The sequence below is a fragment of the Salvia hispanica genome, chromosome 1, assembly GCF_023119035.1.
Source record: "Salvia hispanica cultivar TCC Black 2014 chromosome 1, UniMelb_Shisp_WGS_1.0, whole genome shotgun sequence".
Classification (NCBI taxonomy): domain Eukaryota; kingdom Viridiplantae; phylum Streptophyta; class Magnoliopsida; order Lamiales; family Lamiaceae; genus Salvia; species Salvia hispanica.
In genome coordinates, this window is record NC_062965.1 from 32,935,060 (window position 1) to 32,950,808 (window position 15,749).

Consider the following 15,749-nt stretch of genomic DNA (forward strand, 5'->3'; position numbering starts at 1 on the left):
CACTCTCCTATCACAAGTGGTGGTGGAATCCAATGACATCCCATGTGATCACGAAAATCAAAGATTGCCTGACAAATCACTCTCCTATCACAATTGGTGGTGGAATCCAATGACATCCCATGTGATCACAAAAACCAAAGTTTAACTAGATTACAAGTCACTCTCTATCACAAGGGGTGGTGGAATCCAATGACATCTCATGTGATAGTGGTGGAATCCTATGCTCAACAAATAACTTCTATATATTTACCTATATGCTTCACGAAAATTACACACAAATCCTCTCACAATTATTGAGGCAACTCTCCCTAAAAAATGTCATCAAGTTCTAATTTTGAAGCTTCCAATCTTCTTGAAGAGAATGAATGGGAAGAAAAAATTGTTGAACAAAATCAGCAACTCGATCAACTAATCGAGGATATAGATATTTGGCCAACAACCCTTTCTTCACAACCTAGAACCCAAACGGTTAGAGCTAGAAGAAGATACATTGAAAGGAATCGCTAGGAGGGTCATAATACTATTTTCGAGTAGTGTTTTGCTGAAGATTCAATCTATCCTCCACATTTTTACCGAACAAGGTATCGCATGCGAAAATCTTTGTTCGAAAATATAATGAACAAGCTCGTCGAGACTGACAACTTTTTTGTTAAAAAAGTGATGCTACTGGTCAGCTTGGTATGTCTACAATTCAAAAATGTATAGCAGCGATAAGGATGTTGGCCTTCGGGACGACGACTGACTTGCACGACGAATATTTAAGAATGAGCGCACAACTCATCCGCAAATCTCTCATCAAGTTCGTTGAAGGTGTAATTTCTAACTTCGGCGATGAGTACTTGCGAAAGCCCACCGAAGAAGACTTGGCAAGACTTCTATATATTTGAGAACAACGTGGGTTTCCAGGTATGTTGGGTAGTATTGACTGCATGCATTAGGAATGGAAAAATTGTCCCACTTCATGGGCTAGACAATATGCCGGAAGAAGCGGGAGTCCGACAATCATCTTAGAAGCAGTAGCATCTCAAGATTTGTGGATCTGGCATGTTTTTTTTTGGAACTCCAGATTCGAGAAATGATATTAATGTGCTTGATCAATCTCCTGTTTTTGACGATATTTTGGAAGATCGAGGACCAAAGGTCAATTACATAGTAAATGGCCATGAAAAAAATATGGGGTATTATCTTACTAATGATATATATCCTCAATGGGCGGCATTTGTTAAATCTATTCCAGGTCTACAAACGATGAAGTTGTTTGCTCAACATTAAGTCCGCGTGAAAAGATGTTGAGCGAGCTTTTGGTGTTTTGCAAGCTTGTTTTGCTCTTATCAAATGTCCATGTCTTATGTGAGATCGTGAGATTATGGGGAAAATAATGATTGCTTGCATAATCTTGCACAATATGACAGTGGAAGACGAAAGAAGCACGTATTCGAACTATTGAGATACAACAGAATTTATTCAAGATCGACTTGGACAAAGTAGGTGAGAATGAAGATGGAGATGAGAATAATGATTTCATATATTCTACGAATTGGATTGCAAGTCTAGCTTCTTACATGAAAAATAGAGCCCAACTTTTAAACAGGGAAGCTCACAAAGCACAACTAAACGATTTGGTTGAGCATATATGGCAAAATTCGGAAATTGCAATTGAATATCTAGTTTTCATCTTATGTATGAGCACCAATTATGTATTTTCAATTTCGTATTTCAATTATTGTAATTTATGTGTTTTAAGTTTGTCTATATAATTTTGGGTTTGTCATTTATAGTGTTTTTTGTCTAAATTTTATTTTGCAATAATAAATATTCATGTAATATTATTATTATTAAAAAATAATATAAAAATAAATATATAATAGTGTGGTTGGGTGGTCATTGATAAACCATGAAAATAGGCGTGGTTGGATTGGATGAATATTGATGATGTGGAAGATGATGTGGAGGAGATGGAAATGAATTAAATATTGAAAACGTGGATGGTTGGGTTGGGTTGGATGGTTGCTGATAAACATGGTCTTAACGACACGAACCACATTGGGTCAATATGACACGATAACAACACGACCTGATAACACGGTAAGAACCTGATAACAACTGGTTTTTATTAACAAAAGTTACAAAACCTTGAATCTGATCATTAAGAGTCTCATTAAAAACCTAAAATCTGATTATACAATCTGATCTGATGAAAATAACATCAATAGATTCCTAGCAACGAAATCCAAAGAAATGCAACAAAAAAAATATCAATTTTAAAATATTAAAAATTAATAATATTATAATATTATTTTTAACGGGTAACTCGAATCTGTCACGAATTTTCGTGTTTTTAACGGATCGAACCCGATAAGGATACGAACCCAATAAGCTTTGACTCAAATCCATTAATTTCGTGTGGATTTGTGTCGCGATATCGTGTCGTGCCAAAATTGACAGCCATATTCTAACCAACTTCAATATTCGTGTATATTTTAGGATGATTCGTAATTAATTTAATATCGATTATTAGTTGAAGGTATAAAGATCTTTTGTGGCATGACAATGTCACAAAATATCTCCACATAATATAATTCTATTCTCCACGAGTTTTTATAATTGTAGATCGTAAGTGTCTTTGAGTATTTAAACAGTGGTTTAACTTTTATGTAACGGTGCTTAGTATTTGAGTTGATAGCTGGCTCAGTATAATATTTGGAATTAGAATTGATCACCTTTATTTGTTGTTATCGCAATAATTTATTTTATGAATATAAAAGAAATAGCTGTAAAAAGTTCTGGTTTTAGTATGTATACTTATTTGAGATTTTGAATTTAATATAACATGGTCGGCGGAGTGACTAACATTGCTCTTAAAACTGTTCACGATCTGTTAGAGGAAGCTAAATTCTTAATAGGCATGCGCAGCGAAGTGAAGGCACTAGAGATCATTCTTAAGGAAACGATAGCTCTTCGGGTTAACGCTAAAAACGCCAATGAGACCGTTGGTAGCTGGCTCAGGCGTGTTAGGGACCTCGCCTGCAGAGCCGATGATACCATTAGTCTGTATGTCTCATCCAATAGAAGTCTGCTCCACAAATACTCATGCATCCTTACAAAGAGGCAGGGCTACTCTCTTCACCAGATTGCCTCTAAGACCAAAGAAATCAAATCCAAGATGGCAAGTCTCAACTCTCAGTACTGGATAAGAAGCATCAAGAGCGCTAAAGCAGACAACCTTCAAATTCCCCTTTGAGACTGAAGATTTTGTGGGGAAAGAGAAGGAAGTGGAACAACTTGTATCCCTTGTAGTTGATGATGAAGCACATCTGAGTTATTTCGTTGTAGAGGATGGGTAGTATAGGCAAAATTAGTATTGCCAGAAAAGTGTACAATCACCCAACCACCAAGTGCTTCTTCGACTCCTTCACATGGGTTTGCGTTTCTCAAAAGTTTCACACCAAATCAGTTTTGGAGGATGTCTTGAAGTAACTCAGCCCACTTCACAATAGCTCATATTTGAGCCACACAGAGTTGTCACACCTATTGTTTCAAGTTCAAAAGGCTAAAAAGTACATGCTCATTGATGACATTTGGAGTGCTAACCATCGGGAACAACTTAAGAATGCCTTTCATCCCAAAAATTACATGCTCACTGATGTCGCAAACATTAGATCTGCAATCAAGGTTGGCTTCCTCACCGATGACGAGGGTTGGGAGTTACTCAAGATCAAGGGGAAACCATGTATACCCACCAATGTTCTAGGTAAATTAATTCTATATATAACAAGAGTTGACAATTACTAATAAATTATTGCTTTCTTTTTTCCTACTTCGCAGCTGAAGAAATTAATATGTTTGAAAAAATTGGGAAATAAATCGTATGCTAGTGTGATTACCACTCGTCATTTCATTGCTTGGCGGGATATTGAGTAACAATGAATCAAGTGAAGAGTGGAAATCGGTTAATAAAAACATAAGTGCCCGTACTGGTGTTGAAAATCCGAATGATGAAATTCGGCAAGTGTTGCACTTAAGTTATCTAGACCTGCCATATTACTTGAAGCCATGCTTTCTCTATATGGGTATGTACAAGAAAGACGAGGTCATTCTGGCAATATATCTATGTGTGATGTGGATCGCAAAAGGCATGATCTTGCACCATAATCACCCAAATGAAGTGAAGTTGATGGACATAGCACAAGACTACTTGACTGAGTTGACTTCTAGGTCAATTGTGGAAATTGCACGTGATGATCTTACTCGTGGATAGATGACTAGAACGTGTAAACTTCATGGCGCGATGAGAGAGATGTGCTTGTCACTGGCAAGAGATGGGGATTTTGGTTTGCAAAATTTAGATTACGAGGGTGGACCATTTAGTGGTTTTTTCCATGATAGATTGTCATGGTCAAAACGCGTCATTTGATTATTTATTTGAAAAGTAAATTACAAGAAGAAAGCAAAGAGCTCGCAATCACTTTTTTTTTTTTGGATCAGCATGATTGTTCTCCACTCAACAATTAAATCCAGGAAAATTCACAGCAAGAAGTAAGAAATCCAAACTTCTAGAATTCATCACATGAAAAGAGAAAATCACATGAAACCACAGAGAAATGCTAAAAAAAATCGGCTCATTAGTAGTGGCCATCTAATCTAGATCCTTTCTTGTCTTCAATAATAGTGGTTAAAGGCAGTGAATGTGGAGTCATGGTTCATCACCCGTATCCTCAACAGATTCCCTAGTCAATCCCATCATTCCCGACATGGGCCTCGTCCCCATCATTGTTGATAACTTGAATTTTTCTATTCTTGACCATGGACTTCTTTGTCCTTTCCCGACAGATTTTTCGATACTATTCGAAGTTTGCCTAGTGGGGTTCCATATCAAATTTATGTTCCACCTTTCCTTCCATAGCAGAACATCCTTGAGTCGACTTGGAGATAATACCCATGGAAATTAAATCCTTGGACATGTTGAGAGAATAACTTTTCGGCCCAGTTGTCTCCATTTCCATCTCCATAGTAAATTGGGGGGGGGTGTAGGAGTCCTCCCTCCGGCTGGAGGAGATCGGAGGAGTCCTTGGCAACGAGTCGACGGAGGTGGAGGCAACTGAGGACCAGGTCTCGGAGATGATCGGAGGGAACTTCATCATCCACAACGATTTGTCAGCTTTGTAGGTTTCAAAGTTCTCCATGGAATCCTCGAGTTTCTTCTACCTTTCTTCGTTGATTAACTCATCCAAGAGTTCGCAATCACTTGTGGCCAAAATCTCACCAAAATTGTGCGATCTCTACTTTCTGTCAATGACATGGAGGGAAGGCCACTCACTCGATTTCTGCATAGAATTGTTCATTTGAAGGAATTCAAAATGCTTAACACGCTATTTATAGGCGGATTTGTTTTCGAGGGAGGAAAGTTGCCAGAGAAGATAAGTAAACTAGTCCTCCTTCGGATTTTACGCTTGTGCGATTGACTGTTTAACGAGATATGTCGTCCGTGAAAAATTTGGTGTACTTGCATACACTAGATCTATGGAATAGTGGGAACGTTCTAATACTAAATGGTGTTTTAGATAGAATGTTACGATTAAGCATTTGTTCCTTCCGGTATATTGTGCTAAGAATTTAGAGGGTTATAGAATGAGGTTGGAAGGTCTTGAACAACTGGAGACACTTGTTGGGTTCAATAGTCTAGTGCACCAATTGGACTCCCAAACCCAAATGACGAACCTCTGACATTTTGAAGGCATAGTCCACGAATGCCAAAGTTTGTCGGATATCATTAATGCCTTTTATACAAGCTGGAGTGAGTGTAGATGTGGTGGACTTATAATCAAACAAGGCTACCATATTTCATCAGAGAAAGATTTGATGATTTTCAAGAAATTGTTCAAACTTCACAATTTGTATATTTTTGTTCCGATAGAAAATCTGTTCAAGGAGCTGGTAAAATATATACCTCTAATCGTATTTGCTTGATCTTGTCCGGGAGTAAAATTGAGGAGGAATGGAGACACCTGGAAAAATTCCCCATTTAGTACATATGTCGATGACTGATGCATGCTTATTGGGAGAAGAAATAACATGTCATGCGTCTTCGTTTGCTCGTCTCGAGAAGCTTATAATAGAAGAATTATCAAACCTAAGAGAATGAAAAGTGGAGAAAGGAGCCATGCCCCTCGTTTCTGAGATTGGTATTCATGACTGCCCTTTATTGGGTATGGTTCCGGATTGATTCAGATTCCTCAATGCCTTAACAGATCTGCAAATTAGTGGAATGCCTGAATTAGGAGAACGAGTAAGTGAATGATGTGAGGATTTTCACAAAGTGCAGCATGTTCCGTCTATCGTGGTCAGGTATCCCATTTAGTTATGAATTCAAAATAATGTACGAAACAACATCTATGGTTTCGTCCCTTATTCTTGGTCCTATCATTCTTTGATTTTGCAGAACTCCATTTCAAGTGAAGAAACATGAAGCTCATCTTTATAATTCGGTCATGTCTTTTCGATACTGTTCTTGTTCATTGATAGTTTTCAACTATATGATGCTGCAGATATTGATGATTGAGCAATACTTATTTGTATTTTGGATACTTGTTATTATGTGTCATTCCAAACTCAATTTGAAATTGAGTGATTCTGTCTAAGTTATCGTTGTTGTTGTCTTTGAATACTTTTTTCTTATTTCTTCTACTTATAACTATGCAATACTTATTACTTTTACTTTAGGCTCTTGTTTCTTGGTTTATACTCAGTGTGAATGATCAAATTTTAATGTAAATTGACCGATCCTATCTGTTAATTGCAGATATAACCCCTTAGGTTTGAGTCAAAACTCATTTATTTGAATATATGTTTGATAAGACTAATTTCATGCATCGGTTATATGGTAAAAAGCGTTACAATTTGCTGGGTCTAACATGTTTCCTAAGCCAGGTGTGTGATAAAATCGCTAGATCGAGGGAATGCTGAAGGAAACGGTCTAGCAAAGGAATGAAGTGAAGTGAGCAGAATTCGAAAGAAAAGAAGGCGTGACGGAGAGAGTCAGTGGCTGAGGGCAACAAAGTCTATCTATACGTCGCTGGACCCCACTCCAACGCCTATAAATAGAAGAGCATGCAACGCACAACGATATCACTTTTCACTCTCTTTTAGCTCACACACATAACACACACACTTGGGAATGGGAGATCTGGGGTAGTTCGGGTTACGAGGGGTTCATTTCTTTAGAAGGTCTCAGTTGCAACACCGTCCGCGTGTGGACGAAGATACAATCTCTTTAAATTTTCAGTTGTTTTGCACTTTTGCGGTCGAACTTCACTTTCGGGAGTCGACTTGGCTGTTGATGTTACTTGTTATCTTTTTGCTTCTGTTGGTTTGCGTTTAGTTGTGATATTTTGAGTTGATTTACGTAGATCTTGCTGCTGAGAGTTTATTTTAACAAGTATTATGTCGATCTCTGTTTTATTTTGATGTTGTGGTACTCGATCTGGGAATTTGGTGATAGATCTGTGGTTTATTGACTGATTGGAGGTTGTTGTTTAAATCTGAAGTGATGAAGTGTTTCTGTTGGGAGGAGTTTGTGTCGGACGCTTGGATCCGGAGTGGATTTAGCGTCTGAGGTTGGATCCGAAGTAAGAAAAGGAAGTTGTTAGATGGATTGAGTTTTCTGCTTGTTTCCTGCTTTACTTCGTCTAGCATCTGTAGATCCGTTCAGTTCTTCATTGTTATGCATCAATTTGATTTAGATTTAGTTTGCTCTGCTCTGATTTCGTTCAAGTTGTTCTTCTTATGAGTTTTTTTTACGCAATTTGGTTGAAGAAGATGATGTCGTTGTTAGTTAGTACCCGAGTTAGTTATTCTTGCCAGCTTTTCGTCCGTACCATGCTTTTTTCAGTCATGGTCCCCACGAGTCAGTTTGTTTCCTAGGTCTAGGTAATTAGAGTAGTTTTTTTAGATCTGGTGATTGAGCAGTTAATTTTCTTGCAACGTTCTCTTGTTATTTCGCCTAAGTCTAGCTATTAGCGTAGGAGTTTTAAGATTCCCAAGCCAAGTTTAATTTGTTTCCTCAACCCAAGAAAAATGCGTGGCAGCAGCCAACACCAAAAACAAGTCCAAATCCTTGAACATGATTATTACGCATCCTTCTCTGTAGGATCGATCCCTACTTCCCTATACTAGGTTTAGTAAAGTGGTTGAGGGTTTTTGAAAGAAGTGCTCTGTGTGTCCGACGACCAGGATTTCCTGCGACCAACGAGTTCCTAGACCGCGTGATCTAGTGGATTGGCTGGACCAAGGAAACCTGTTTATTTCCTTCTGTGCGCACCGTGAACGCATACTCGTACTTTCAATGTTCTTGTCCAGAGTTAGTTTGTTGATAATACTCGTGATGTGTGCAATACTTATTTATATTTTAGACACTCGTTTGATATATTTAATTCTCAAATTCAATGTGAATGATGAGTTTGAGATTATTTTTATGTAACACCTCTTAGTTTTGGGTCTAAAGCGAACTTAAAAAGATATGACAAAACTCTCTTTGGAGTTACTCCCTCCGTCGCTCTATTGCTAAGTCGTATTCCTTTTTGGGTTGTCCTTATGTAGCTGAGTCATTTCCTTTTTTGGCAAAAAGTACTTTACTATCTCTTAGTTTACTCTCTCTTCATCTCTCTACCTTTTTCCTTTCTACTTTATTCTCCTTATACTTAACTCATTTAAAACATTTTTTCTTAAATCCTGTGCCGAAAAGAAATGCCTCTATTACAGAGGGACGGAGGGAGTACTAAATTATTTGACTTGATAACAAGGTAATATAAGTATAGAAATAAGAATTGATCTTTGGAGGAACTTTTTTTTGGATCGAATTGATCATTTAGTTGATATAAAATTTCGGTGACAATTTTGAAGCATTTGATTTGTTCTCGCTTTTGCACAATGTGTTCGTTGATTAGCCAGAGAGGTTCTTTGCTTTATTTTTTGTTTTCATGTATGAATAAGATGCAAACAACAAGCTTATGCATTTGGTCGTTGAACTCTCTCAGTTGAATGTTTTTTTCCATCACCAAAATTCATTCCTAAGCACATGGATTTATGGTTCAAACACACAATTGTTTTTTAAGGTTTTTGGATGATAGATTGATTGTTGTATCGCTGGTGCACCTGTGAAGGTAAACAATATCCCACATTGGAGAATGAACAAGAGTTGCAAGCATATATATATATGGGCTACCCCAACTCCATTAGTATGAGGCCTTTTGGGGTGTATCCCAAGAGCAAAACCGTGAGGGCTTTTCCCAAAGCAGATAGTATCATACTAATGTGGAGTTTGGGTGTGTACCACCGATCTCCAACAGTACCAATCACAAAATGCATCCAAATTTTCCTTGGGAAGTATAAAACATTCACAATAAGAAATTATCTCAAAGCTCATCTTCATTTTCCTCTTGCCACTCAGTAGCTTAACACACAGCTCATCTCTACATATCTCACTATTTCTATATAATTCATTTTAATTGTTGGTGTTTTTCAAATGTTACCTCCGTCCCCTAAAATAAATATTTTTTCCTTTTTAGTCTATCTTCTAAAAATAAAAGCTTTCTATTTAAAAAAAAATTCTCTCTCCCTAATGAGATGAGACTCATTTTCTACTAACTTATTTTTCTTTCTATCTTTCTTACTTTACCAATTTTGCATTAAAATTCGTACCATTTCAGAAGTTTAATTTTTTGGAGATGGTGGGAATGTAAAACAATAAAAACGAAATAAATTTTAGGAAAAAAACATAAGAAAAAACCAAACATAATTTATTAAAATAAAAAATGAAATTGGAGATTAGCGCCCGTTCGAAGTGTTCGAAGCGCAATAGGCGCTGATCTCGCGCCGATCGGCGTTCAACGCCTGGGGCAGCGGCGCCCTCCGTTTGCCGCCGCTCGGCTCTCACCCCCAAATAGGCGCCGAGGGAGGCACTGATCGACGATCCTATTGTTTGCTTTTAAAGAATGGCATTTTTGCTACTAAATTTTTTCGTCAATTAGCCATTGATGAATTTGCACGAGATGTGACGACAAAGGTAGGAGGGAAAAACGATATTGGGATAATTGGATCGTGAACTACATAAATGGTACTTGATCTTTCACTTTCGCACATAAATGGTACCTGATCTTTATTTTATAGTATCGTTTATGGTACCTATAAATCACATTTTTTGTACATGATGCAATTTTCACCCCAAAATACCCTCTAAACAAATTATTTTTCCATCTGTGTCATAAATGATATTTTGGGCATTGACAAAACTAGTACCAAAAGTGATATTATAAAATTTTCTCTCATTCTCATCACTCTTTATGCTATTATTATTAATCAATATTCATATTATTATTTTGATGTTATAAATTAATAATTAGTTAGTTTTTAACTACTCCCTCCGTCCCGGCTAAGATGACACATTGCTTAGTCGGCACGGGATTTGAGGAACTATTGGTTAAAGTGTTTAATTGGAGAGAAAGAAGGTGTGTGTAAGTATTAAAGTAGAGAGATAAAGAAAAATGAATATTTTAATAGGAGTGAGAAAAAGTGGTTGAGTGTATTAATTGGAGAGAAAAAGTTACCAAAAAAGGAAATGTGTCATCTTAGTTGGGACAAACTAAAAAGGAAAACGTGTCATCTTAAGCGGGACGGAGGGAGTATCATTTAAAAATACTTATCATAATTATAGTTATAATTATATTGAATTATTGTAATAATAATATTATTATAATAATAAATTATAGTTATAATTATATTGAATTATTAAATAATATTATTATTATTATTATAAAAACTAGCAGTAATTAATAAATAATAATTATTTTATATTAAATTAATAAATAATCAATATAGTCTTAATAAAAATTTAAAATTGTGAATTGTATTCATAATTATAAAGAGTTGAATATTTTTAATTAGGTGTTTCAACCCTAAAATGAGTATAAATAATTTAATTAAAAATATTCAATTGATTTAATTACTTTTACTAATTAATTTAATTAGGTGTTTTGTTATTGATTTATATTATGAATGCAATTAGATGTATGTATAAAACACTAAAAAAAAGAAGAAAAAGAAGAGAAAAGAAAATAGAGGAAACATAAACTAAGGAGAAAAAAGAAAGAAGAAAGGAAGATAAAATACTAAAAAGAAAGAAGAAAATGAAGAAAAAAGAAAGAAGAATAAACTAAAGAAGAAGAAAAGAAATAAGAAAGGAAGAAAAAAAATCACATATTTGATTCTATTTAATTAAATTTTTAAAAATATCCTCCAATACAAAAAAGTCACATTTTTTATACCTAGGGTTTTTGTCATAGGGTACCAAAAATGATATAAAATAAAAATCATGTAATATTTATATGCGAAAATGAAAGATCAAGTACCATTTATGCAGTTCATCCGATTGGGAAAGCCGAAAATTCAATGGAAATCTTGTCCAATTTTTTCACAAGGAAATAATAGAATATTTACCCAAAAATATAAAGTACGTGTAATTTAAATAATTTAATTGAGTGAATTTCACGCCAAATAAAATCTAGTAGTCCGCTCCCTTGATCATGGGCATTTTGAGAGCGATGATTTAAAATTTAAATTGAACTGCTGTAATTCCTTTCGAAAATTGAAATAGAAATATTATTGGATTAGAAATTTGAATTCACTAGAATTTGAATGACAGTGACAGTGGCAGTGCCATTCCCCCGCCTACATGGCTACCACATCAACTACACTCTCTACGGCCGCCTCATCCAGCGCTGCACCGACCTCCGCCTCCCGCGCCAGGCCGAGCAGCTCCACGCCCGCCTCATCCTCACCTCCACCACCGCCGACAACTTCCTCGCCTCCAAGCTCATAGCTTTCTACTCCAAGAACCGCCAGATTTCCCGCGCACGCCATGTGTTCGACCAAATTCCGCACAAGAACACCTTCGCCTACAACGCCCTCCTCATCGCCTGCACCGTGCACAACCACCACGCTCACACGCTGGATCTCTTTGCCTCCTTGTTGTCTCGACAAGGGGATCACGATCGTTTCGATTTGGCGGATGTCAAGCCGGATGGTTTTACATTGAGTTGCGTGTTGAAGTCGATGTCAGAGGTGGCCTTGGACGGGCCTCTTCCGGCTCGGATGGTTCATTGTTATGTTGTTAAATGTGGGTTTGATTGTGATGTTTACGTGGGGAATGGGTTGGTGACTTACTACTCGAGGTGTGGTGATGTGGCTTCGGCGAGGAGCTTGTTTAATGAAATGCCTGAGAGGGACTCGGTCTCTTGGAATTCGATGATCTCGGGGTACTCGCAAGGTGGGTTCTTTGAGGAATGCAAGGGTTTGTATAAAAGAATGCTGGATTCGGAAGCTGTAAGGCCCGATGCGGTTACTGCAGTGAGCGTTTTGCAAGCGTGTGCGCAGTCGAGTGATCTTATAACAGGGATGGCAGTGCATCAATATTTGATTGAAAATGAGGTTGAAATGGATCTTTCACTTTGTAACTCGATCATTGGGGTTTATGCTAAATGCGGTAGCTTGGACTATGCTAGGCAGCTTTTTGAGGAAATGAGTGAGAAGGATGAGATAACTTATGGAACGATTATATCTGCCTACATGGTTCACGGGTTCGTTGAGGAAGCTATGAGTGTATTTAGGGGAATGTGGAAGCCGGGATTGAGTACTTGGAATGCAGTTATTTCGGGTAGCGTTCAGAATAATCAGCATGATAGAGTTTTAGATCTAGTTCGTGAAATGCAAGGTTCTGGTTTCAAGCCTGACGCTGTAACTTTGTCGAGTATACTTCCAGCTATTCCATTTGTCTCACATTTGAAAGGGGGAAAAGAAGTCCATGCTTATGCTATTAAAAACAATTACCATAGGAATATCTATGTGGTTACTGCAATGGTTGATGTATATGCCAAGCTTGGATATCTGAGGGGAGCACAGAGAATATTTGATCTTGCACAGGATAAGAGTGTGATAGTATGGACTGCTATAATCGCAGCCTATGCAGCTCATGGAGATGCTAACTCAGCACTTAGTCTATTCGAGGAGATGCTAAATAGCAAGATAAATCCAGATGCTATCACATTTACTGCTGTTTTAGCTGCTTGTGCTCATGCTGGGCTAGTGGACGAAGCTCGTGAGATATTTGGTTCTTTGCTGCCAAAGTATGGAATTCAGCCTTTGCCGAATCATTATGCTTGTGTGGTTGCATGCCTGAGCCGAGTAGGTAAGCTGTCTGAAGCAGTAGATTTTGTAAAGAAAATGCCTAGTGAACCTACGGCTCCGGTTTGGGGTGCTCTGCTTAGTGGAGCTTCAGAGGCTGGTGATGTTGAGCTTGCTGAGTTTGTCTGTGAGCATTTATTCGAATTGGAGCCTGAAAACCCAACCAATTACATTGTTATGGCAAATTTATTTTCAAAAGCTGGTAGGTGGGAGGAAGCCGAGAGTGTAAGAGAGAGATTGGCGAAGAGGGGATTTAAGAAAGTTGCTGGCAGTAGCCGAATAGAAACCTCTGGTGGCTTCGTGAGAGGAAGTGCTATGAATGAAAGAAGGGGTAAAAGTTGGTAAATGTTTGCAAGAGTTGTTGGTTAAAGAAGGTATTTGATGATCGATGAATTTAATGAGGGGAGTTATCAAGAGTTGGAAATGTAATGGTGTTTGCTGTTGAGATTTGTACAGGAGTCACAGTAACAACATAAACCCAGTCCGAGGGCTAGGCTCACACACTTGGAGCGCTACAAATGTTGATGGCTAAAGAAGGCATATGATGATTGTTTGAAGGAAGTTAGTACGACATAGAGTTCTCCAGTTCACTGATGGTTGCAAATCGGGGGATTGTAGAAGAAATGTAATGGTGTCTTCTAGGTGCTAGCAAGATTTCTAGAGGAGATACTGTAACAACAAATGAGAGCAGTCCTACTAAAAGTCCAGTTTGAGACTGAGAGCTCGGCTTGTGCACTTGATGATAATTGATGCATCCATGAGGTATCTTGTCCATTTTCTTGATTTAGTTACTATTTAATGAAAACAATCTCTAAGAATTCAATAATACCAGAAGGAAAAAGTTATAGCTTCGGTGATTTGGTGTTGTCAAAATCTTTGAGCTGCTTCTTGCTACATGTTCTTGATTGTTGAAACCTGTGACTTTATTACCACTGAGTAGTAAGCATATTATCTAGTTGAATCTGTTAGTTCGTGTCATTGTGTGCCTTCTGCGATGGAAATTGTGTCCTCTTCAACCAGGTAGGATCAAAGTTTAAGCAACTAAGGCTTGGCTTGTGAGAATATTACACTAGCTAGATGCTTGTAGTTAGATTACCATTTTCATTCTAATCGTCTCTGCTCCAGCTAGTAACTTTCTGTATAGATACATTTCAATAGTTCAAACCCAACCTGTAGACATTTTACCTAGGATTCTCATGGCAACACATATATCTGTCCGTTGATTGCATTAGGTAATTAACAGGAGAAGTGGTTCAATGCCCTTAACTTTTTCCTTTTTGCCTTGAGTCATGATGGTACTGGTCCCACGTTAGGCCTTTGCTTGAATCTGCACCAGACTACTTAGCCATTTCATTAATGTCTTTTCTCAACTATTGTTGCATAACCTTTAATGACACCCCGAAATGGTATGTGCAATCGTTCACGTACAAGACGTAACGCCACCACCAAATCCAACTAACGTATAGTCGTATAGAGATTTTTTATGATTTTAGTTTCATTTTCCACACAACTCGATCGCTTGGAACGCGACTGTTCAGGGCTGAAAGGTGTAACTAGTTAGTGTAGTGCAATCTGCATTATTGATTTCCTAATACACACTTTGTAGGACCTGTGAAAACATAGAGTAGATATATGGGCCAACTTGTTTTTTTTATTTTCTTGTTATTTGGTCCTTTTCGTTTTGGTAAACAGATCCGAATGATAAGTAGAAAAATGTATAACTGGACACAAAGTTCAGGACAAATATCAAACATCTCCAGACACTCCCTTCCATGTTACTCTACCACCTGTGAAGTCCCAATGCTTTTTTTCTTCTTGTTTTTCACATCATTGTTAATCATACTTGCCATGCTCAATAATGCAAAGTAGATGTGGAATTTTTTGTCGAATGTCTACAACTTTTGTGAACTTGACTAGGAGTATTTGATATGGTGATAATCAGAATTCTCTCTACACCTTTTTTGTGTAATTGGCTTACAAACGAGCTATTGTGTATTTTAAGGTATAAATTACACAAATATCTAAAAAAAAAATAGAAAGAGCATCATCTCTACTTTTTAGTCTCTCTTACTTTAATTTCTTTTCAATTAACTCACTAAACAACGATACAAAATATCTCGTGCTGATAAGCAAATGTTCACATTTCGTTGGACGAAGGGAGTAATAATCACCCTAAAATTTGCAAGAGAGCCTACACGAAGACTAAAAGGCTATCTTATTCCTTAATTAACTAAATTGAGGGATAAATTGATTCTCGACATTTCGCATGTGTTGTGTGGTTCGTCTTCTGACCACATGGTTTGTGTCATCGGCATTGTTTCAAGAGCAACTTTCTGCATGGCCCTTGCATCTTGAACTCCAACCGACGACCCTTGTTGTTTTGCTTTATTTTCTTGCTCCAAACTTTGTCATTTCTCCATCTTTTCTCCAGCCATTATCTACATAAGTGAGCTAACACTAATAAGTCCATAGAACAACATAAAAGTTCATCAAACCTAATGGAGAAAATACTACAA

The 15,749-nt window shown here is 37.3% G+C and overlaps 2 protein-coding genes across 2 annotated transcripts; one reads left to right on the forward strand and one right to left on the reverse strand.

The window, feature by feature from the left end:
- Positions 1 to 4,856: 4,856 nt before the first annotated feature.
- Positions 4,857 to 5,183, reverse strand: LOC125194692. Its single transcript, XM_048092937.1, has one exon. The coding sequence runs from the start codon at positions 5,181 to 5,183 to the stop codon at positions 4,857 to 4,859; it is 327 nt and encodes a 108-aa protein (XP_047948894.1).
- Positions 5,184 to 11,568: 6,385 nt separating this feature from the next.
- Positions 11,569 to 14,090, forward strand: LOC125211228 (pentatricopeptide repeat-containing protein At2g37310). The gene is made up of 2 exons (XM_048110953.1): positions 11,569 to 13,607; positions 13,690 to 14,090. Exon 1 carries the CDS (start codon positions 11,689 to 11,691, stop codon positions 13,576 to 13,578), a length of 1,890 nt encoding a protein of 629 aa, XP_047966910.1. The 5' UTR covers positions 11,569 to 11,688; the 3' UTR covers positions 13,579 to 13,607; positions 13,690 to 14,090.
- Positions 14,091 to 15,749: the final 1,659 nt, after the last annotated feature.

Coding starts and splice junctions, on each gene's coding strand:
- LOC125194692 (XM_048092937.1), bottom strand. CDS start 5,183: ATGGAGAACTTTGAAACCTACAAAGCTGACAAATCGTTGTGGATGATG.
- LOC125211228 (XM_048110953.1), top strand. CDS start 11,689: ATGACAGTGACAGTGGCAGTGCCATTCCCCCGCCTACATGGCTACCAC.